Genomic DNA, 24984 nt, shown 5'->3' with positions numbered 1-24984 from the left:
TTAAACATTTAATAGACTTAGGGCCTTTATGATTAGGAAGTTTTCTATGTAGAGCAGAGATTGGAAGCTGTTCTCCAAATGGTACTTTTAAACATGCTCCACATTAAGTCGGTCCAGCTTACTTTGTATGCAGCAAAATAGCTTGGTCTTCAGTCCCCTCGTTTGTCATGATCCATCCAAACAATTGGTAATACTCGATACTCTCCTGGCAGGGTGGAGAAACGCTGAAAAGAACAAGACAGGAAAACTGAATGCAATAAATAAATGGTGTTGGAAATTATTTAGCTTTGTTTTTTTTTTTTTTTAATTGGAATGGTGTCATGCTCCAAGCTATAAGTAAAATTTTTGTATTTTTTTCTCATCCTTGTCAAAGAATGAAACCTTTTTTCAGAGGCAGATTATTTTAACTCTTTTCTCTATGTTATCTGGGACATATGGATGTCCTTGAAATAGTGATAAGAATGTAATGGCCCCTTATTTAGCCCCTCTTTGAAATACCTCAGGACATTTTTGCTAACAAGAAGCAAAAGCAGATGGAAGTTTGCATCAGATTATTAGGTAGCTCGTGGAAGCAAAGGAAGAGACAGCATGAGCAGGCCTCAGTCAGCGTGGCACCAGAGTATTCTGGGGCTTTAAACCACCAATATTTTGTCATTAATATGGCTGCGCTCCTGGTTCAGCTCCCTCTCTATGGAGGACTCAGAATGACCTACGGTTTGTGTCCTCTGGAGTCCTATGTTGAGGCAGCTGACATGAGGGGACCGAAAAATGCAGGACATCAATTAGGCTCTTAGGGGCTATAGTAGGAGCTTCTCTTCCAGGGAGATGTGGACTGGAAGGAGATGATGGACTTCTAGCAGTCAGGTTGCTGTGGGGCATAACCAAGGCGTTAGGCTCGTGTTAGCAGCTCCTAATGAACCCATTCTCTTAGGGCCAGTTTTACTGGAAACAAGAGGGGTGTTTTCTTTTTTTTTTTTCATTTATTTTTATTAGTTGGAGGCTAATTACTTTACAATATTGTAGTGGTTTTTGCCATACATTGACATGAATCAGCCATGGATTTACATGTGTTCCCCATCCCGATCCCCTCTCCTGCCTCCCTCCCAACCCGATCCCTCTGGGTCTTCCCAGTGCACCAGCCCTGAACACTTGTCTCGTGCATCCAACCTGGGCTGGTGATCTGTTTCACCCTTGACAGTATACTGAGGGATGTTTTCTATATATATCTGAAAGGTGAACATAAATTTGCTATAATACAGTAAAGTTAGAGGAATTCAGTAAATTTTCAACTCATGACTATAATATGTCCAAAAAGGTGTAAATTGTAATTGGAAATTAAAACAAGTTGTCTCTGTTTATATAGGTCTCCCTGTTATATGTTATTTACTCATTTCTCACTTCCTTTTCATTTATTTTTTTTTAACAGCATTTGAGCAGTAGGCTGAATCTTTGTTGAACACAATTGGAACTGGCTAAATAGTCTACTTGTAAGGGAATGTCCTATTTGGCCTGCTATCTGTATGACCTGATGCTCCCGTTTTATTTAAGTGGTAGGTTCCCTGAAGCTATTTAAACTTTTCCTACTTTGGAAGTATGGCAGAATTGCTGCAACTTGGAGATCAGGTGAAAGGCCAGTGTAGACAGTGCCTCAAGCCAACCATGGTGGTGACTAATAAAGCCTCAGCTGAGGGGATCCCACAAGTTTTGGACTCATCGCTGAACACAAGTTTAAACTTCTGCCAACACACATTAGCTGAAACTTGGCCAAGTTGAATTTCATCTGCTGTTGGCTATCCAAACCTCAATTCCTATTAAGACCATCTGGAGTTCCCTAACATCCTTTACAGTTTTACTGTCCAAAACAAATAGTGTTATCATTAAACTTGGCCAACTTACTGTCTGTTTCATTTTCAAATCACTAATAAATACATTTGTCTGGTAACGTTGACTTATAAAGAGGCCCCAGAGTTGTTCCCTGTTGACCTTTCATTGGAAGACTTTTCATTGTGATTTTTTCTCTTCATCTAATCAATCCATGACCATGTGTGGACCCTTGGTCTAGAGTCATTTAAGAAAGAACATGTGTGCCTTGTAGTCACCTCAAGGCAGGGAAAATGAGTTTTCAGGGATTGAAGCCAGGTAATAAAGATAGTTATTAATTTGGTATTCAAAATAGATTAGCTTTGTATGTTATTTTTGACTAAGGAGCTGCTGTATGCTTCTTAAGAGGTGAGCATCACAGAAGGGATACCTCTTAAATGCAAAGTATAAGAAATAATTGAAAGAAAGTATAATTGATGACATAGCTGAGTAGTATTGTAATTGAATTTGTAGCCATTTGACAGAGTTAAGATTGTTGAGTTCTTCACTAGGAAAACTAAATTATATAACTATGAACTGCAAATAGTTTGTTAGTTTATTGATTATTGCTGTAATTACTGGCTCAGCTACATATAATGGGGTATGCTTGCAGTACTGACAAAATAGGAATTTAAAAATTTTATCATTAATAGGGAAAAGCCAGCATGCTTAGTTTTTTATAAGTATTTCCTCATACTGTACTGTTTATATTGTCTGTTAGGAGGCATGCTAAGGAGAGATTAGAAAGCTTTCTGTTATAAATGTATAGAAGAATGATAAATGAATTTGATTTGAGTTGATATGTAAGACTTGCCACTAAGTTAGAAGATCTAACCAATGAGAATGTCTGTATTATTTCCTATTGGCCTTCTCCTCTTGAACATATGCAGAGTGGCCATTATGCATATGGTACAGTGCTATACACTCTATGACTTGATACTCTACTAGCTTCTTAGATTTTTTGGAGACAGGTCTTTTTGAAAATGTGAGGAAAGTTGTTTATTCTTTTCCCAGAAAATTCACACAGTGCAGCATTTCACCTAGAAGTTCAGGAATTTCAAGGATCTCCCAAGGCCCATATAGACACCAGATTAACACCTCTGGCATAAGACCTAATAAAATACATGAGACATGGTCCATGCCCTTGATGAACTTCCAAATGGAGAAACAATGTTCCTTATAGTACCCTTCCACTTATATTATTATTTATAGTGCTGTACTAATTGATGGGGGTTGAGGGCATACTGACTCAGCCTTGATAAACGTTAGTTAAATGCTACCTCTGTACTTGGTCTGAAGATTTTGGCAGTATGTTTAGTGGTTTCTATGTCACCCTATTGTTATGGCCATTTTTCTTGTATGTGTTGTTGGCTTGGGAGTGGGAGATTCATAGTAACATGGTGCCCTATTTTAAGATGTTTTTCAAGTACTTTATAAAACTGTTTCTTATATACCAGCTTCTATGATTGTGATGTTCCTGACACTTTTATGAGGTGAGCAAGGCAGGTATTTCTTTCATATTTACAGCTGCGAATACTGAGGCACAAACAGGTTGCCTCTCTCAAGGTCGCATGGCTGGTCAGTGTAGAGGTGGGACCTGAGCTCACTCACTGATTTGCCCGTTTATTCATAGAGCCAGTTTTTTGTTTGTTTTTTGTCTTGGCTGTTCTGGGTCTTTGTTGCTACACGTGGACTTTATCCAGCTGCAGAGAGTGGGGCTGCTCTTCGCTGCAGTGTGAGGCTTACTGTGGTGGCTTCTCTTGTTGCAGAGCGCAGGCTCTAGGGCGCATGGGCTTCAGTAGCTGTGGCTGCTGGCTCCACAGCACGGGCTCAGTGGTGTGGCGTATGGGCTTAGCTGCTCTGTGGCATGTGGGATCCTCTCAGATCAGGGATCGAAACTGTCTCCTGCATTGGCAGGCAGACTCTCTACCACGGAGCCACCGGGGAAGCCTCCAGCAGCTTTTCATACAGTCAATATTTATGGGATGGCAAGTGTCTAGCCAAGCCCTATGCTAGGTGGTAGAGGTACAGTGAACATACAGTTCACTCCTTCAGGGAGCTCATGGTTCAGTCAGGGAAGTTAACAAAAAAGGGAGGAGTGTTTCGTGTGGGAGGACAGGAAAGACTCAGAATTACCAGGCAGAATGATCAGTGCTCTCATATGCCTAAGCATTTGGTGTTCTGTGAGCTCAGAGAAGGAGCACCTGATCTAGCTTTGGAGACAGTTAAGGCTTCCTGAAGAGAGTGGTGTCTAGGTGGAGTAGCAAGGACAAGGGGACTTGGAAGGGTGTTTAAAGGCCCAGGTGAAAGGATGCCTGTGCCCTCAGGAGGCACTGCCTGTGATCAGTGTGGTATGGACAGTGCAGGGAGGGTTGAGATGAGGTTGCGAAGGCAGGTAGGCTCGATCATGGAGGGCCCTAGCTTGAGGATATGAGCAGGGGGGGAAATGTAGAGTTAGTAAGAATGGTGGTTGACTAGATGTGGGGAAGAAGGAAAGGGATGGTCTGGAGGACTCCCAGATAGCTGGTTTGGGAAGCTAGGTCATGGCGATTTCATTCATCCAGATGGTGAACCCATATGTTGGAAGACAGGCCTAGGGTATGAGGGAGGGTGGGGGAGGTGGGGACCTGTTGAATTTGAGGGGCCTCTGGACAACCAATTGGGTATGTTCCAAATCTTAGGAGAGAAATCTGGGCTGGAAATAAAGGTTTGTGATTCATCAGCTCCTAATTAGTCTCAGTGACTCCTCTGGTAATTGAAACCTTCGAAGTGGCTGAAGTTAACTCAAGGAGAGGATAAAATAAAAAAAACGAAGGTTGATGAAAAGTCACGGGAAACTTCAGCATTTAAAGGAGGAATGGGGAGAGAATCACTTACGGGAAACTGAGCAGTGTGGTAAGAGAGGTAGAAGGAAAATGTGGAGGAGTGGCGGAGTCCCTGAAGAAAGAGGAGAAGTCACCAGCCAGCACAGGGATCTGCAATATATTAAAATCTTCCCACCATCCCCAGTCTCTGAGAGGTCAGGTGACATGGCTTCCCTCACATAGGTGACAGTGAAGAAGCCAGGCTCTTCACCAGCTCAGCAGTCCACCCAGTAGCCTGCTTTAGTTAAATCTTTTGAGGTATGAGCAATAGGAGGTAGCTCATCTTAAAAAAAAAAGAAAAAACACGATTATATCTTAATACACAACCAAAATACAAAACACCATAGTAAATTGATGGCAATAAAATATGGTATTTCATTTGCATTGCATGACAGACAGTTAGCATCTTTAGTCATAAATGAGAATAACTTACCTTTTGACTCTCAACTAGCAAACAAACATTTTATGTTCTGAGTGCATGGACTATAATGAAAGGAGTATCTTTCTTGGTTGACTGATAAATCGTTTGCTACTTTTGTCAAATCGGTGTAATGATATTCCTAGAATAGGGTAGGGTTGTGAGAAACTGGATGAATAAATGTAAATATCTAGTATTGTTACTAAGCAAGGACTCATGTGCATGAGGTACAGAATGCTCTTGACAGTGGCCATTTGTAGTGAAGTGAAGGTTTATTTGCCAGGCACCAAGCCAGGAGAATGGGGAGCTCATGGTCCAAAGACCTGAACTCCTCCATGGCTTTCAGGTTGGGGTTTTTAAAGACAGTGTGAAGGGTGGGGGTCATAGGAAGTTGATCAGCTCATGGACCTTCTTCTGATTGCTTGGAGGTGAGGTTACAGGGTGAGGTTTCAGGAATCTCAGCCTTCTGGTTCCAAGCAGCCTGGGGTCCAGTGCTTGTGGTCAGCAAGTAGTTACCATCCTCCACCTCACTTTTAAATCTCTCAACAACTAATCATTACAGTTTACCAACACCTTCACTAATCTATTGCTGCAGTTTAATTTTGAGCTTCACAGTAACCCTATATAACAGTTTCTATAGAACACATATGCATCAGATTGTTAATAATATCCCTTCAGGAGGAACTAGCAGGTCTGTGATTCTGTTGTCCTAATAGTTTACTCCTTGAATCTGCTCTTTGGAACTCAAGGAAGCCTAGGAGACCAAAGCCTTTTTCTACAACAAGAAACAGAGGACGCGGAGGGGCTTTTGAACCCAGGATGGCCCTGCAGGGTACTTAAGGTTCAATCCCACCTGTTTTTTTTTTTTGATACTCCTTAATACTGAGGGGAACAGAGGTGGGACAAGAAAGGGAATAAAGTTTTGGGTGGAGAAATTAATCATAGACTTGGCAGGGGGTTGAGGAGCTCTGTATCAGTATTGAGCCTGACAGACAGTAGGGTATTCAGGGAGTTATTTCTGGGTGTATCTGTCTTGCTGTTTCTTTGTTTTCTCTCCTTTCAACAGAGGACTTGTGCCTTGTAAAATTAAACTGTGCTGTTTTGGAACTCAAGTTTTTATGTGGCAGATTTCCATGAAGAAAAAAGTGTTGTAATTATTGATTGGATTGTGCTGTTAGAATTAGAATTAGGTTCATAACAAATAGGAATATGGTATGATAAACTTGCAAACAGAACAAAGCCAAAAATTGTACTTGTTATCCCCTTGTTGAATCTGGCCCTCTGTTTCAAATTAATTAGATTTTTGGATAACTATGCTAAACTTTGTCACATCCTTATTAAAATTGTTTAAGGATTTTGAAGAACATCTCAGAGGGACTTTGAAACTAATCTGAGTCTGGTACTGGAGATTCCATTAGCAATCACAAAACTGATTAATCTTTTACTCAGTTAGCTTATTGATTATTGCTGCAATTACTGCATGTAACAGATTCTACAGGGGATACCAGAGAAAACAACGTTTTATAACTGCTGCTGACGTGTTCAGAATGAATGCAGTCTTTTGTACTTTTCATACATACCGTTTTTGTGTCTTTAAATCCTGGAACACTTCTACTTAGAAAGCGCTGTGCTTAATATTGTTTCACTGTTAAGGAGGTTCACTTTTTTAAATCTCTCAACTACTTGTCATTACCATTTACAAATACCTTCACTAATTCTATTGCTACAGTTTAATTTTGAGCTTCACAGTAACCCTATATAATAGAGAAGCTATCTTTACTCTCATTCAGAGGAAACTAAGGTTCAATGAGGTTAAATAACCTCCTAAAGGCTGTGCAGATTAATAAATGGCAGAATTGGTATCAGACTCCATTTCAGTCAGTAGGTATTAGACACCTACTATGTGCCAGGCTTTGTGTTAGAGGTAATGAAAGCTGGATAGGATAATAGAGGTTGAGCTAAGAAAGCTTTTTGGATAACTTCAAATTATAGGTCTATTAATGTTATCATGAACACTTTGTTACTTTTCTGTCTAAACCATATCATTAATAAATACCTTGGTGTAAAAGATTTAGACTTTTGTTTGGTTTGGTTGGTTGTCTTTTCATTTTGTTTTTATCTAGTACAAACCTCGGAGAAGGCAATGGCACCCCACTCAAGTACTCTTGCCTGGAAAATCCCATGGATGGAGGAGCCTGGTAGGCTGCGGTCTGTGGGGTTGCTAAGAGTCAGACAGGACTGGGCGACTTCACTTTTACACATTGGAGAAGGAAATGACAACCCACTCCAGTGTTCTTGCCTGGAGAAACCCAGGGACAGGGGAGCCTGGTGGGCTGCTGTCTATGGGGTCGCACAGAGTCGGACACGACTGAAGTGACTTAGCAGCAGCAGTACAAACCTAGTCTTTGTTATTGTTGCTTATTTTATCACTATTTAGAACAAAATTGGAAAGAATCCCTCTAAAGGGAAAATATATAAAACCCTGAGAGAGGATGAAGCTCTAAAAGGAACTTACTTTATAACTTGTTAAGTGCTCTCATATTTTCTCATGTGAGTCTCACAGTAATCCTGTGGGTACATACCACCTTCATTTTACAGCTGAGTAAACTGAGACGCCGTGAGCATTTCCTCACTGAGCTCATCAGTTGAAAGTGGCCAGTACTGAAATCCCAGGGCTTGAGTCTCTAACTTGTCTCAGTGCCTTGCTCATCTCTCTGGGCAGCACAGGCCTTGCGGCTCGTCAGGACTGCTCCGTGCCGGGAGGTCCTGTCCATTAAGGAATGCCGTGTGAGCAGTGGCCTAAGCTCTGAGCCCCCCTGGCAGCCTCTCAGCCATCCCCAGGCCTGCTCCTGAGGGGTCAGTTGCCGAGAGTGGGCCCATGCCATGGGTTCGCTTACTGCCCTTTATAGTTTGTCCTTGAGGGTGAATTACTTTGGTGTGTGGAACACAAGATTCTGTGTTAATGTGAACACAGATCAAACCCTGTATTTTAGCAGGAGAAAACGTTCCTTGGATTTGGAAGAACTGTAGAAAACAAAAAACAAATCTTAACCACTTGCTTTGAAGAAACTGTCAAGTGGAATGCTTAATATCATTACTGTGACTGTGTTAATCAGTGTACAAAGAGATGTTTATAGATTGCTAAAAAAATTCCTACAACGGTTATAAAAGTATGTATGGCTTTGCCAGTTGAATTGGCACAGCTCAGAAATGAAAGGGAAACCATTTTTATTTATATATTTTGTGAGGTAAATAAATAAAGTTGGAAAACAGGTCAATTTCATGCATGCAAGGTTTTATAGTAGGAAAAAAATACCTTGCACCTGTTCTGACCCTTTACATGTGAGGTTATTTGTTTTCAAACTTGACCCCAAGCACCAGTTTCAGACAACTCTATAATTAATTTGTTAGATAAAGCATAAGGATATTTTATTTATTTTGATTTCTAGGACTGTGGTCAAGTAGTAACTGAAATTACTAACCTATTGTACATAGCAGTTAATTAAAGAAAAGCATTAAGTATAGGAGAACACCACCACTGCTGTTGTCTTGTATCAGTATAAAAAGGCAGTAATTTTTTTGACAGCTACTGATTGGAAAGTTGCTTGCAGCCTTCCAGAAGCAAGAGGTACATGCCGTGGATCAATAACCAGCAAATTTCCCATTAAAAAGAATACCTGAGCAATGTTCCAAATAGCCACTGGCATCTTAATTTTCCATGGAAACCTCAAATACTTGTGTGCTGAGGACAAGTCATTTTCGGACAATTTTTCCAGACTACTTGTTAACAGTTATTGCTGTCCCATAAGGTTGACAGCCTACATGATTGATATTTCATTTACTTGTCATCACTGTTTGAGTAATGGCGAGCACTATATTTCTGTGATTTTAAAGAATATAGTTTCCTGAGAGACATTTGCCTTAGTAGTATTCCAGAGTGTGTGTCACATGTTTATGCTGTATGTACATACACTTTTACATCATAGAGGGAAAGAATCAGTTTCCTTTATGGTTTGAAAGCTCTCAGAAGGCAGGGTATCCTTCTATTAGTCCATGGCCATCAAAAATCCACTTTCACTTTGTTTTTAGGGTGAAGATTCTTAGACTTGTTAACTTGAAATTCTAAAGATGATATGGAATTTTGTAACTCCCTTTTATTTCTAAGGGATAAATAAGCTCAATCTTGTGATAATTTTAATGTACATAAAAACAATAAGAAGATATATGTACATGTTTTTTAAAAAGAAACTTTTAAGAATGTCAACAAATAATGATTATCAAAGAGGAATTTTCTGGAAATGGGATAGTTAAAAAGAAAATATGCATGTGTTTTTTAAAAACTATTATTTACTTATTTTGGCTGCATCAAGTCTTAGTTGCAGCATGCGGCCTCCCATGACAACAGTCGGGCTTCTCTCTAGTTGGGGTACTCAGATTCAGGAGTTGGGGTGTGGGCTTAGTTGCCCCACAGCTTGTGGGGTCTTAGTTCCCCGACCTGGGACTGAACCTGCGTCCTTTGCACTGGAAGGCAGATGGACCACCAGGGAAGTCCCTACATTTGTTTTTAATATAGAAACAAGTACAAAAGGGGAGTTCTGCTCTTGGACAGTCCCTTGAAACACAAAATCAGTGGTTTTCATTGTTGATATTTTCCACCAAGAACATCATTTTGTTGTTTGTCAAGTGTTAAAAGAAGTCAGGGCACAGAAGCCATTTCCAAGTTAGGTGGAAACATGCTCACCAATTAGCATATTAAGGAAAATAGGAGCAGACCATAATACAGCCTACTGGATGAACTTGTTTATGATGCTATATGAAAGCTTTTTGAATTTGGAACTTTATTTTTCATGCTCAAATTTTTAAAGTTAAATTTGATCTATACTAAAGTATTTAGAAGATTAAAGCTTGAAAGTTATGCTTACTTGAAATTGGGCTATCTTTTTATCATGTTAATCCTGTTATCTTTGGATGGGTCATATCTTGTTTGCTTGTTACACAGTCTCTGTGATTTTGATTTCCATTGTCTGTACATTTCATATACAAATATGAATAATGTTTGATTAACTAACTGGCATATAGGTCCAAACTGAATATGAGGCATCTCCATTTTTCTTTGTAAAGTCCAGGGTAAAAGAACAAAAGGCAATTTGAGAAATTTCTACTAAAATACTTGTTGTCATTTTTAATATATATCATTTTCAGAACATTTTTAGAGATCAGATACTAGCCTAAAGTCTTAATCAGCCAGTTTTACTCTTAAAGACAACATGAAGGATAACACTATACTGGACTTTCAGTCCTGAGTATCCGCTATAGTCAGTTTGATGTGCAAATAGAGAAAAATAATTCTCTAGGCTGATATGTATATACCAGCAATTTACAAAAGTACTGTGAATTAAACAACCCATAAGTGTCTGTTCCAGTGTTCATACATTACTGAGTAATCTCTTTCTATAATCTCTTTGCAGTATTATTCTACAATAATGGAACAGCAAGTAAATGGACAGTTAATAGAGCCTCTGCAGATATTTCCAAGAGGTAATGTTGAACAAATTCTAATCAACAATGATTATTTCAGCAAACTGTTTCATCAACAGTTATGTTTTCCAAAGGTTTAAATGCACATAACATGATGTTTAGCTCTTAATTTGAAAAAACAAAAGAAGTATTCATTACCATGGGGATTGCAGGCTATATTATAGTTATGGCAGATAAAATATCTAATTTACTAGAGTAAATTAAACTAACTAGATTGTTTTTTGTTTTTGAAGTGCATACTTACGTTCGCTTAAAGAACTCTTTGGGGGTCCACATGGTTTCTAAACCAAGGAAAATGAATGACTTTAATTTTGGATATTTATAAATTGTGGCTCGTGATGGTAGCCAGAGCTGCTATTAAGGAGAAAGCTTTCAGCTAGTGTAGAAGCCATGATTTACTAGGGGGTTTTAGGAGAGATATTTTGGTGGAATGTTTGGTGCTGGATTTTTTGGGGGATACATCTTCTAAATAATTGAAAATCCTCCTAAATAGGAATTTGGTTGTTAAGTCTCAAAAAATATGAGCTGATGAGAATGAGTCTTGGTGAGTCAAATAATTTGTTTTTCCCTTTAGGTTTGATAGTACTAGCCTTGTAACAGATATGATTGCTCAACTGTATATAAATGTTTCCTCAAAGTTTGAATAATGGTGAAAAAGAACAGTTTAATTATATAAACCATTAAGTCTTTCACCCATTATACATTGCCCTACTTGGAAATCTGTTTTCTAAGGACGAAACAGATAAGAAAATTTCTCTGAGTCTTCTAGAAATAACTTAATTGAAATAATTAAAAGTTAAACTTACCTTCATTAACTGATACTGTGCCAATAATCATGGTATGAGTTTTCCAATTAGGCATTCTAGACTTTCATTACCTGTAACTCTGACGTTTAAATGGCTCAGTTAATCAGTAGACTGCTATTTGCGCTGACGAAGTCTCCAAAGGCAGCTGGCTCGGCCAGCCCGTGAGAAGGTCTGGGTTCAAGAGTAATGATATTCTTCTACCATTAAGGTGGGCAGCTGGCTTAGGAGTATTTAGTAAAATATTGATAATAACTTATTAAAGAGCTAAGTAAGTAAATAAAACTTGGCCATTGATAACGTGTCTGAAACAATTATGATTAATTTAGTTCTGTTGTACCTGAAGACTAAAACTTGAAAAAAAAATGAGAAAAAAAAAGTTGCCATTTCTATGTATTAGGCCAATAACAGGATGCAAATTATTTCTTAACAGGATAAGAGAATTTGGGGAAATTTCAGAATTGTTTTTCCATGAGGAATTTTTTTTTTTTTTACTGGCTGAAATCATTTCCATTAATTGCTTTCCTGCTTTATAACTTTATAGCTCTCTTGTAGCAAACCCTAGTACAGTATCCTGGATTATTATAATTCTAATGCCTTGGGTCTTCATTTCTTTCCCAGATAATATTTACTTCTCTTCGTCCAGAATTTTTCCAGATTCTCTTTGTTTTCTTTTATCTTGTGAACAGTCCCTGTCAGTCTCCCTGTCCATCCATTGTGCCCCTCCCATGATAATAACAGCCATTTTTAGATATCTTCTCTGTTCAAGCACTAACATTGCTTTGTGTGTTACCATTTCTAGTTCTCTAAAAAGTCCTGCCTCTTATTGCTTTCATGTTATAGTTGAGAATATTTAGGTACAGAGACATTAATTAACTCTAGTGTTAGTTGCCCAATCGTGTCCAACTCTTTCTGATACGATGGACTGTAGCCTGCCAGGCTCAAGTCCGTGGAATTCTCCAGGCAAGAATACTGGAGCGGGTTGCCATTGCCTTCTCCAGGGGATCTTCCCAAACCAGGGATTGAACCCTGGTCTCTTGCATTGCAGGCAGATTGTTTACCATCTGAGCCACCAGGGAAGCCCATGAAGTAACTCTAGAGACACACAGTTTTTAAGCGGTTATTGTACACTTTGAATAAAAATTTTGTTTAAGTTGTAATTTGCTTAAAGTAGGAGGGCTATTTGCTCTTATACAGGTTAAACTATTAGTAGAGTGTGTATGGTGGTAGTTTGGAGGATTTGATAGGAGTGTGGAGAAAAGTATGTTGTAGGGAGGAGATTCTTAAAAGAAAATATGTTAGATATGAGTGTTACATGTAGTCCTAGCACAGAATCTGCTGTTGTTGTTGTCTATCTTAGTCTATTAGTCTCCAATTAACAGAATTAGCCTTCAATGAGCAGATTCTATTAGCCTCCAATGTATTATTAAATATAGTTCCACATCACATTTAAGTTTTTTAAAGTATGAGACTCAGTCTCCCTTTCTCTGTGGTTTTGTATATACTGTTGTATAACTCTTTTTAGTTTTCTACTTTTTTTGCATACTTATCTACATATAGATTTTATACAGTTTTATTTTTATATCATTTTATATAAATTAAATATATATATATAATTTTATATTAGATTTATTTATTTTTTTTTTTAGTAATAGTATTTAGCCTGACTTATAGTAATTTATTTATTTATTTATTTTATTTTTTTTTTTAATTTTTTTATTAGTTGGAGGCTAATTACTTGACAACATTTCAGTGGGTTTTTTCATACATTGATATGAATCAGCCATAGATTTACACTTATTTGGAGTTTATGGAAATTTTTACAGTTAAGAGTGTAGACATTGGGTATGTTACCTGGGTCTACTGAGTTGATGAGAGGTTCTCAGGCCCCATGTTATAAAGAATCTCTAGACTGAGCAAATCAGAGGGACAGGAGAAAACGATTCTGTTCTAACAACAGGTCTTCTCATTCTGAGTGGCACAGTTGTGTTGGATAGTAACTTCCCTGCTCAGGACTGAGTGCTCTTTGTAGTTAAAAGATATGATAAGCATGAAAATTCACTGACTTTACAGTAACTTCTCACTCTACAATTTCAGAACATTAAGGTTACTGTATTTTTTGAATACAGTTTAGATTTCCAGTTACAAAGATTTAAGAAGCCAATTGAGGAGTGAGGCAGATGTTAAGGTACCAGATAAGAATTGATGCCTGTCTCTAATTCCTTAGTTAGTCACTTCCTTACTCAGTGAAGTTTATAAATGCACTGGTACTTCAGAGGAAATGCTCTGAAGTGTTTTCTTAGGAAGTATTAATGGTCCCTGAAGGACCAGGCCTCAAGTGTATGTGACTGTTGTTTTGTTCAAAAAGTTAATTTCCATTTTAAGGAAAGAGGATTTGGAGTCTTAATTTTAATGTATTTTAGAAAAACAGATAAAAATGCTTTATTGAGGTTTAGATTTTTTTAAGGAAAATAACAATAAATTTGAAGATGCTTGAAATACACAAAACTAAAGCAACTGATGTACTTTGTAGTTATTACCTACATCATCTTCTTATTTACCAGCTCTATTTCTTGTCAGAAACAGAGGAAAATACATGTACATCTGAGAAAGGAGCAAAAAAAAAAAAATCAGATTCATCCTTCCTCAAACAATCAATCAAAATTGATGGCCCCTTAACATATAATATGTAGGACACTGTGGTTTTCAGATGGAAGCAGCCTATAACTTGGGCACAAAGCTCTTTATTTTTTTAACATTTGATGAAGAAGCATTTACTGAATTGGACAAGTGTTGTACTAATCTGTAACTCAAGATGATGTAGAGAAATTAATGTTACTTTTCCTGGTACTACTTTATCTTTAGACTTTTAAATATTAATAAATGTCAAGATTTGCAAGAAACGTGACAAAAGTTAATGATATCTCTGTATTTTAGCAAATTTGACTACTTACTGCTTTGCAAACTAGTATTCAAACTTGAATATTTCATAGAATCTCTAGCAATCTTTTTGGCGTTAAAAGACCCTCCTGCCTCTCCCCTTCAAAAACCGTAGCTATTTTCATTGTAGAATAAGTGATAGCAAATATACAATGTAATAGAGTGAGGAAAGATTGCAGAAATTTGAATTATGAAAGGAACCTAATCATTTTAGCTCAGTTAACTTGATTTTTATATGTTTTAAGCAGAAATTGGAATTTATATGAGGCGGTGTCAGAAAGCTCTTTGCATTTATAAATGCTCACTCCTGCAAGTTAAAAACCCTGGTTCATAATTCCCACTTTGGGTCTTGGGAGCCACTTTTCAATCATTTCTCTCTGCTAATTTTGGTGTCACCCTCATTTCTTTTTAAACGATTCATTTTGAGCAAATTTGTAAATGGCCCTGATGTGTTCTACAATTTAGTCAATTACTGTTTCAGCCTGCAAGCCTCCTGGGGAACGGAACATACATGGCCTGAAGGTACGAATTTCAATAATTGTTTCAGTAAAGTTAGATGGATTTGTAATGCTGTGTTCCACTTATTGAAATGTCAAATAAAACTGCACTTTCTCAAGCTCTGACAAGCGATCCTTTTTTTTTTTTTTTTAAATGGGATGTGGAGGGGGAGTCATCTGTAGTATTTGTTCAATATACGTGTGTGTGTATGTGTGTGTGTGTGTGTGTGTTTATATATATATATGGGATTTGATCCCAAATTTTTAAAAACCTTTTTATTTTTGGAATTGTTTCGTTGGTCTGTTTTTTCAGGATGATCCTGGCTACTGATCTCCACAAAGATTTATTTGAGTGAAAATATAGACTTCATTTCGGTGATTAATTAAGCACATAAGCATATTGCACACAGAATACCCCCCTCTTCTTTTGACATGTTTATGCTGGAAACATATATCTATTTAATGTCCTTTCATTGTTCTGTGTATTTTAAATTCTAGATTTCTGCTTAAGGCTTTACATTTAAAAGAAAAACTGGCTATTGTATTAGACTCAAGCGTTTTGTAATTAATTACTTGGACCTCATTTTTCAGTGAATAAGAGACATTCTGCAACATTCTGTCTGGTTTTAGAGCTGGAGGGATATGATAATGTGAGATTCGCTATTGGCCCTTGGATGTGTTCTTAATATACTTTTTTGAACACATTGTTTTTTATATAAAACAAAAAGAAACAGTAAACTGAATTTCTTCGCTAGAATTGAATTCAGTTCTAGACAGTGAATTGAAAATTTCCCATTTATCTCTCCTTTTTTTCCAGCACTATTTAAATATTTGAATAATGGCAGAAGCGAAGTATTATATAATATACAGGTTGTACATTTTTTGTAACCTATATACTGAATAGACTATGGGTCGGTCTAGCAACAAGCTAATTAACCTTCATAGTGAAATGAGAAATTTGTGGCAAATTATAGGTTAATTAGAACTGTGTCCTCAGAACACAGACTGATCAAGATCCTTTCTTTACTTGTAGGTGAATACCCGGGCTGGACCCTCTCAACACAGCAGCCCAGCAGTCTCAGATTCACTTCCAAGCAATAGGTGAGAGCACGCAAGTCAAATGTGCCCGTAAGCATGATTATCTACAGAGCTGAGGGTGGGGAAGAGGCTTGTGGGATGACACCTCTTTTCCATAAGACCACAAAAGTGTGTATGTGGCTAAGAGGAAATCTGGCCAGTTAAGTAACCCTAGCTTTGATATTGACTGAAAAGAAAGGACCTCATAGAGAAAGATAAAATTAAACAAGTTGAACTGTTAATTTTGGTCTGTGGAGTGGTTTTCCTTCAGTCTCCAGATTATACAGAACCAGAAAATTCAGTGTCTTTGACCATTTCCTGCTCTGATGATCTGGTTTGTAGGTTGTATAATACTTACTATTTTTGTCTTGGTTGTCCATCTTTTGGCAGTATGATGTTCCACTGACAGCTTCCCCAGAAAGAGACAAGGAAAGAGTAAGGTAGTGAAATTTAAATTGACCTGCCATGTTGTTCACTTTTGTACCTTTGGTTATATAAGAAATTGAGGTATTTTAGAAGGAAGACAAGTTTTCATTAATTCATTCTGATGTTGTCCCAGACTGGGATGGATACTCAAGACCTGAGCCTCTTCAAAGTGTTCTGACAGGCCTGAGAACTTAACTTCTAGAAGATGAAGGTCCTCAAGTAGACTGACCTGCTTAAGCTGAAAGAAATCTAGGTCTTGTTTGTTATACACTGAGTTATTTTGCTGGTAGACATCTTATTTTTATTCCTCTGGTAGACGTCTTATTACTGTGCTTGAAGAGGACACTTGAAGGTGGTTCTTCTGTGTGTTTTTATTCACACAGGTGACTGAAAAGCCATCACAGAGCCAGATCACCCTTCCATTGTATGCCCTGGTCTTCCTGGGTTTAGGCTGTACTCCGTGTTGACAAAGCCCTCATCTGCTGAGATGTAGCTTAGGCTTCTACTTTCCCTTCCATGCCCCTCCCTACCCCCTCCATTCAGATCTTGGTCCTTTCGCAGCTGGGCTTTACTGCAGATAAAGTCTCTCCTCTTGACTCTTTCTTTGCTCTCCTGTCCCCTCCCCAAAAGTCACTTCCTTGGTTGTTTTTTTATAGCATCAGTAGATCTTACCCACAGCTTTCCTGCCGTGAACACACTACTCTTAAAGTGTGTTTCCTCTTTAAACAATTTATCTGTGTTAAAATACATCCACTGGTTTTTCGCCAGTGGGTCACCTGTCCCCTGGTCCTGAGGGGTAGGTCTTGTAGTCCTCGTCCAAGTGTGTGGCCCTGCTCAGCAGTGGTCTGCCGCCTCTCTTTTCATGCTTGTTGGGCACGTGGGCCGTGCCCGCCAAGTGGAGGCCTGGGGACTGAGCCTCCCTGTTACAGTCCGTGCGAAGAGGGCAGGGCCTTTAATCACTACCACCGCTTCCAGAAAAAATGATGTTCAGACAGACTGTGAGCCTTGAGTGAAAACAAGGATTTTTTCTGGTGTTTTAGGTCAAACTTCATCATGGTATAAAAAGCTGGATGAAGCTGAGAAAGATGGTAAGACAGAAAAGCAGTAGGATAAATTTTCAGTTCTCTCAGATTTGGTTTTAACCAAAACTGAAGTGAATTAGCTTGGCTTTTAAAAGACTATCATTTATGTTCACAAAGTATTATATAATCTTTGAGTTGGAAAGAGACTGTCTGATCTAGTGGTTCTCAGCCCTTTGTTGCAGCATCTTCCTTTAGGGATGTGACAACTTCCCGGATAGTAATGGTAGTTTGCTCCAAGAGAGATTTTTGTTATGGGAGGAGTGAAGTTGGAGAAGTCCTACAGGTGATTTTAATGTACCACCCTAGGTTGGCCGTTTTCTGTGCCGTATTGATAACTAATCAAAAGTATTTATTGAGTGCCTCCTAGTTATTTGGTGTTGTCCTACTCACTAGGAATACATTGTGTTCCTTATCCTCTGAAGTATGCTAATAGGCATATGAGACCACCCTACAGTACGCAAATAATTATACTTTACAATCATTGTTAGGAAGAAAACAAGCAGATTTTAAAGTGAAAGAACTCTGGGCAGGCACGTGTTTAGATTTGAACTGGGTGTCAGGAGTGGAAGGGGGTGGTGACATTCCATCTTGGCTTGAAGGATAAGGAGGCCCTAGCCCTATCCAGAGCCAGAGAAGGGCATTTCAGAGGGGCGGGAGAGCATCAGTGAAGGCCCAGGGGTGGTAAAGGAGCTTCATGTGTTTGGAAGGAGGCCACTTAGGCTGGAACACAGGGAGCACTGCTGGGCTGGGGGAGGGCATGAAGAGGTGGGGAGAGCAGTAGGAGTGATAGGAAAAAAGGAGGTGACAGGAGCCAGATTGGGGGTGCCTGGTGTTTGAGTTTTCCTCTCAGTGTATTGGCAAGCCGTTAGATGACTTTCAGCAGAAGAGTGTCATGGCCAGCTCTGTGTTTACAGAAGATGCTTGCCTGTGGTGTGGAGCAGGAGACGCCCCCATCTAATCCAGCCCTCCTTGGGTTCCTGACTCCCTTCCCCTTGCCAAATGGCCGTCCAGGTGCTTCCTAAACATCCCTGTGGCAATAACGCCCTTTACTGGCTGAAGTACCTATTTTACGTTCTTGTCGCCTTGTCTCAGAACATTCTTTTCCATGAGCGGAGCTTTGTGTCCTTTTAGCACCCACTTGTAAAGACTGAGTTTAGCTCCCAGGCCAGGGCTATTACCTCTTCTAAGTGATGCATCTACCAGTCATCTTCCCGCCAGACAGACTTCTCCTAGATTTCCTGTCTCAGTAAATTCTCCCACATCTGCCTGGATGCAAACTCCAGATGGCCTGCCAGGCATCCTTCGCTGCTTCCTGGGTCTCCCTTAGCCCCACATCCAATCAGTCCGTACATGTGTAGGTTCTGCCTTCTGAATCACTGTGAAGTCTGTCTGCCAGCATCTCTGTTTCTACAAAGGTAGATCAGGCTCCCTTGATCGTTGCTACAGCCTCATAATAGCTCCCCACTGCGGTACCTCCTCCACATTGCAGCCAGCATGATCTTGCCGATGGGTGTTTTGAGCCCTTCATTCCCCACTGTACTGATCCATCTAGCCTTTAGTACCAGCTGTAGCTTCCACAGCAGGTAAGCCCTGGACTCCCACGTTTGGGTCCTCTGCCCGCTCTAGGCCTGCCACTCCCCATACCCCTTCCAGCTGATGCTCCAGCTTTGCTGATGAATACATGGTACTCTTGATGGATCACATTCCCTCTTGCTACTGGGCCTTCACATCCGCTGCTGTCTCTTTCCTGCTTTCTTCTTCTTTTAATCCACTCCCTCCTTTGCCTTCATCCTGGCTAACCTTGGTTATCTTTGAGGAGCAAAGCTGTTGTCTTCTGAAAACTGTCCCTCATTATTGCCCACCTCCTAGTCTATGCCAGGTATCCCTTCTATGAATTCCCATTATCTCCCTGTGCTTGCTTTTACTATAGTGGTTAGCACATTTTATTGTAATCACTTCTGTCCCCCAATAAATTCTGTACTCTTTGAGGGCAGTGATGGTAGCATATTCATTATTTTTTTTAAAAAGATTATTTTATTGACATTGATATACAGTGTTGTATTAATTTCTGTATAGTAAAGTGTTAAGGTACATATATATACACACATATAGATACTCTTTCATATTCTTTTCCATTATGGTTTTCAGTAGATAAAGAACATGTGGTACGTATATACCGTTGTATATACTCGACTACTACTACTACTACTCAGCCGTTGTCGAGCCCTAGTTCCCAGCATGATGCTTCACACACGGGTGGTGATAGGTAGTCAGTACTGCTTGAAGAAATGAGTAGGCAGATTCATTTATACTCCCTCTAGGTTTTGTCTCTGAGTTAAATTCTCCCAGCTCATTCAGCTTTGCTGCTGCAACATTATTTCTAGTCCCCTCACCCTTTCACTCTTCTTTGAATATCTCAGTGTCCCCTTAAAGTGTCATACCCAGGTGACAGTTGTATCACACTTAAATTTTAAAGGATCTTTTAAAGTGATTTTTAGATAGCTCAAGTCACAGATACCAGATAGTCAACTGGGGCACAAAGAAATTGCCAGGATATATAAATGTAATTTTTTACCAGATCAAGTTGGTAGCCAGATATTGGCATAATGAATGAAATCAGTTTTTTCCTCTGTCACTCTTAAAGCATGAATTGGTCTTTGCCTTAGGTGGATGACTATTCATTAAATTGAACTTACGAGACTTCCTTGGTGGTCCAGTGGCTAAGACTCTGAGCTCCCAGTGCAGGGGGCCTAGGTTCAATCTCTGGTCAGGGAACTCGATCCCATATGCTACAACTAAGAGTTTGCATGTTGCAACTGAAAGATCCCACATGCTGCAAGGAATACCTGGCATAGCCAAATAAATAAATTTTTTTTTTTTTAAATTGAGCTTACTCATTCACATGGTGTTCCTAGGCCATAATTACTGAGATCAAGTCCCACTGCCAAGGCACGGCCTTTCCTGAACATCTTGGCTTTCTCCTGTAAAATTAGGATGGTTAAATTTTCCATCATCTACCGCTGGTGTTTAGAAGATTGATGAAGTTGTATTAAGGAATCACGTTTTGTTTCTTGGATGAAAGGTGTTGTGTAAATGCAATGAATCAAAATGTTATTATTTCAAGTTGCATGACATAATGGAATATCTGTGGAGAAACATTGCCTGGGCATTGTTTGGTTATTTCTGTTTTTATAATAATTGCAAATATTAAATTGGGACTATTTCTGGGAATAAAAGGATTCAAATGTTTTCCAGGGGGGGAAAAAGTGTATTTATGTTAGAGAGATAGACTAGAGTGATCTTGAACAAGGTCTGTACCTTGGGTTTCTTTATACATAAGAGGTAACCACCGCCCCCCCCATAACTAACTCCCACAGGGGTATAGTTATTGTGAGCATTAGATCAGGATACTAAGTAATAGCATTTAGCACAATGTGTGGCACATGCTCATCACTCGGGAAATAGTAGAGTCTATTATTTTATTTTCAGCTGGTCTCATTTTAGGCAGTTATTTTATTTTTTTAATATATTTCAGATTTAGTCCTATTCTGCAGAATTCTTAACTGCTGCTTAGTGCATGAATTCTTAGACTTGGGAGGATGTTATTAAAGTTTAGAATCATTGGTTGAAGACACATTTTCTAAAGTCTGGGGAATATAGAGACTAGAGGCCCATAGTTTTGATTTAAGAAATTTAAGAAGTATTTATTAAGAAAAATAATTATAACTTGGAATGGTGAGTGTGGTCAAACTTGAAGTCTGAGGTTTTCTCAAATATAACTTATTAAAGGTAACAAATGAATGTGTGTGAGTGAGAGTGTGTGTGTGTGTGTGTGTGTATGTGTGTACTATTATATAATAACAACCAGAATAATGACCCCCATTTATCAAACACTTGATATGTGTCAAGTCATTGGGCTAGGCTCAAGGGTGGGAAGGAAATGGAATATATAGAGACGTGAGTAAGATGTGGTCTTGGTTCTCAGGGAGCTTCCAGTCTTCGGAAAGGCTGTGGTGGAAAGAAAGACATCTGCAGATAACTACCAAAGGGAAGAGTTAATTTGGCAGATGGGGAGAGGGTTAGAGTAGATAGATTAAGGATAGAGTTAACAAGCTTTAAATTTCAATTAAAACATTGATGGGAAAGGGTACTGTTTTATACACCACTCTACTAATTGAGTGAATGTGTACAGGTATAACTCAGTATGAAGCTAGAAGGACTTCATAGCATCCTTTGACCACTTTCCCTAAGCTCATCCATATAAATTTTTACATAGTCATATATGACCAGAGAAGAACATTTCCATGTTTCTTACATAATTCTGGAAACTGGCTGTCATACCTGTAGGAGAAGAAAAGACAGAGAAGGCAGCTAAAATTGATTTAATGCATACTGTCTACAGAACCCAGTGCTAGGCTTTTTGTCATATTTAATTTTCTTGGTTGCACTATAACATTGATATTTCCCCCACTTTATAAAAAGAGGAAATTGAGATTTAGAGAGGCTCAGTATCTCCTTCCAGAGCACACAGTGAGTAAATACTGCGATTATTTCTGCTACACATTTGCTTCTCAGGAAGCTGAATTGTAACTCTTAACTATAATAAAAAAAAATCAAAACTTAAAGTATTTTATCTTTTGAAGTTCTTTAATCTTTGCTGTGAACATTCTAAGAGGGCATTCCTAAGTGCTTGGTAGTGCTCAACATAAAATAGCCACTGAAAGGCTACCCCAAAATAGCAGAACTAATAGCAAGGAGAAGTGTCTGAAGTAGCCTGTGCAACAGTCTAACTTCATTATTACAGTAGGCTTCTTTATTGCTTTAGATTACTAATGGGCTTCAGTCTCTTACTGATGCCTTTGCCATTTGGCTAGTTTCTTTAGAAAATAGATAGGGATAAGGATGTAAAAAGTGTAGTCTATGTCTATACCTAAAGCAAAAGTGTATTTTAGTCTAGAATGTTCAGTGTTGTTCAGAGGTGTTAATGAATTTGCTATTAAAAACTATGCCTTTTCTTTTCAGCTTAAAGAAGTCTTCTGCCGAACTGAAAAAAATATTAGCCAATGGCCAGGTAGGTGTCATTACAGATTAAGATTTTCTGATAGTAACTTAGTGCTGTCTAGTTTTTTTTTTTTAATCCGTAAACTTAATAAACAGATAAAGGGTCTATAAATTTCTTCTTGTCATAAATGAATTACATGGCTTAATTTGATTGGCAGAACAATTTGCAGCACGTTTTTCAAACTGTGCTAATGGGTTTCACTCCCGGCAGATTGAAGTACCGCGCACACATCCTGCTGCCAGCTCAGGGTGGAAAAGTTAATCAGTTCTGAACAAGTGTGTCAACCGTGGGTTGTTGGAATGGCTCTGCGTCCCGAGGTGGCTGCTTCTTTCATTATCTTTAGGGAGAAAAAGGAAAACTGTTAACTTTCTCACCTTAGTTCCTTCTTTTGTCCTGAAACTAACACTGGCTTTTTAGAGGAACAGAGTCACAGCAGACCTTTGCCATTTAAAATTCTTGGCCTTCAGGAACCCTCCGTTTGTCCAGCTGACTGGTCATCGAAAGCAGAATGACCTACTCCAGTCAGTGAGGGACAAACGGGCCTGCAGGCCAGTTATTTCTCACTAATTTTGATTCAGGTAAATGGACACATCTGAAATAGTATAGTGCTTTTAAACATACACTGGTAAATTAAGCTACCTACAGGGTCCATGATTCTTCAATAGCAACATAAATGCGCTTTAATGTTTGTTATAGAGGAAGCCCTTTGATAGCCTTGGAGGCAGGCGCCTGTCTATTGCGATCAAGCCTACCTATTAGGCTCTATTGACTGAGACATCTGTGTCACCGCAAATAAAAGACTCTTATTGATTTTCTTAACTGCTGTTCACTTCCCGTCCATGTTTCGAAGGCTGAAATCTTAATTATCTCAGATGCTTATTCAGTGCCTTCACATGCTGACCTCTCCAAGCCTCATTGGCATTTCATGAATCAAGTGCTTGTAGTGGAGCATGTCAAGAAGACAAAGCTGGGTCCCCATGCTTGTCCTTTAATATCACCTGTAACTTGGTGGCCTAGTAGATGTGTGTGCCTTAAAATGATGACTGTATGGTGGTACTTCTGGAAACCTTATTTATTTAGCATGTAATCTCTTGAATATAGTTAGAAAAAGTAAACTGATTTGTATTTGACATCTGATTGTCATCCAGAGTGTGTGAATTCTAGTCCTTAACTATGCAGTGTACAGCTAAGGAGAAGCTGATGTTGTATGTATAATCTTATTGGTCCCCAAATTTTAGATCATGTTTATCTAATAGGACTTTTAACTTTAAGCAGCCAAAGTTTTTGTTTCGGTTGAGGTCTGTGTATATATCCCCCTAGTGCCCTGCATGTTTTCAAACATATGAAACAAAACCTGACTAAAAGCTGAAATATTGAGCCTAGGATATTTATGTATCTCCCAACGTGTTTGCATTCTAGTTACTAACTGTAACTTATGAGTTACTTGTGTTCTTCAGCTGGAAAATATATTTCAAAATTGACATAAATTAAGAAGCTTTAACTACATTTGTTCAACCCAGGCAACGGAAAATAACCTGTCATAAATTCTTTCAAAAATGAAAAACATTTTATTTTCAGGGCAAAAAAAATAAACATTCTGAAATGTTCCTAGTATTCTGAATCTAATACCATAAATATCTTAGTGCTCTCAGTTAGGAGATTCTCTTTGGTGGAGAATTGTCATGGCAATGATTTTTGACACTTAAAGATTGTTTATTGCTTTCCGTGGGGAATGTGAAGCCCCACGTTAAACAGCCTGGCATTTCGTTATTTTTAAGGATTAGCCATTTAATGTTTACTTTTATTCACAAAACAAAACAAAGAATTCCCACCTTTGGAAGTCTGCAGAATACCTCCTCCTCCTTTTAATTCCTCAGTCCTTGGTGCTATCAGGTAAGTAAAGAGTGAGCGAGATTGCATTGCAGTGAGGTAACATGCTCCATTGTGGCGTCAATAAATTTCTGGGCTGAACACTGACACCACTTGCTATGGAAGATGTAAGTCACATTTAACGATACTTTAACACTTAAGCATAGTTTTTTATTTTAGTGGTTTATGCTCTCAAGCATTAATAATGATTTGCCTTTCCACTAGCCTCCACTTAGATTTAATAAGGAATTCATATTAATCATTAAAAGAAAGGGACATGATTCTTCAAGATAATCAAATATTGACAGGTTAGAAATAGCTTTCTGCCTGGGTTCATTGATATAGGTTATGTGATATAAATATTTATTTCTTTTCTGTCACTCAGAGTAAATGCCACCAATTGATTCAGCATTGATATAGTGTCAACAGTTCATAAGAAACATTTGACTGGCTTGTGTTTTCCGATTAGTCTCTGCTCTATAAAGTGGGATTTACTAAATCTCTCCAATTGTCTGCTCATAGAGTGTGACTGCTTTCTGAAACCATTA

At 38.6% G+C, this 24984-nt stretch overlaps 1 protein-coding gene across 6 annotated transcripts in view; it reads left to right on the top strand.

Moving 5' to 3' along the window:
- Nucleotides 1-24984, top strand: part of MAP2K5 (mitogen-activated protein kinase kinase 5) — a 260879-nt gene that overhangs the window by 30082 nt on the left and 205813 nt on the right. For 4 of the 6 annotated variants that reach the window (XM_043919835.1, XM_043919834.1, XM_043919831.1 and 1 more), the window contains exons 4-8: nt 7266-7340; nt 10611-10680; nt 14905-14945; nt 15954-16021; nt 22528-22576. In XM_043919835.1, coding sequence (XP_043775770.1) covers nt 7266-7340; nt 10611-10680; nt 14905-14945; nt 15954-16021; nt 22528-22576 — 303 coding nt within the window. The remainder of the gene's footprint in view (nt 1-7265; nt 7341-10610; nt 10681-14904; nt 14946-15953; nt 16022-22527; nt 22577-24984) is intronic. The other 2 variants (XM_043919833.1, XM_043919832.1) reach the window with 1 other exon arrangement.

The sequence above is a fragment of the Cervus elaphus genome, chromosome 12 (genome assembly GCF_910594005.1).
Source record: "Cervus elaphus chromosome 12, mCerEla1.1, whole genome shotgun sequence".
NCBI lineage: Eukaryota > Metazoa > Chordata > Mammalia > Artiodactyla > Cervidae > Cervus > Cervus elaphus.
Note: the sequence above shows the minus strand (reverse complement) of the source record. Positions and strands in the feature narration are given on the sequence as shown.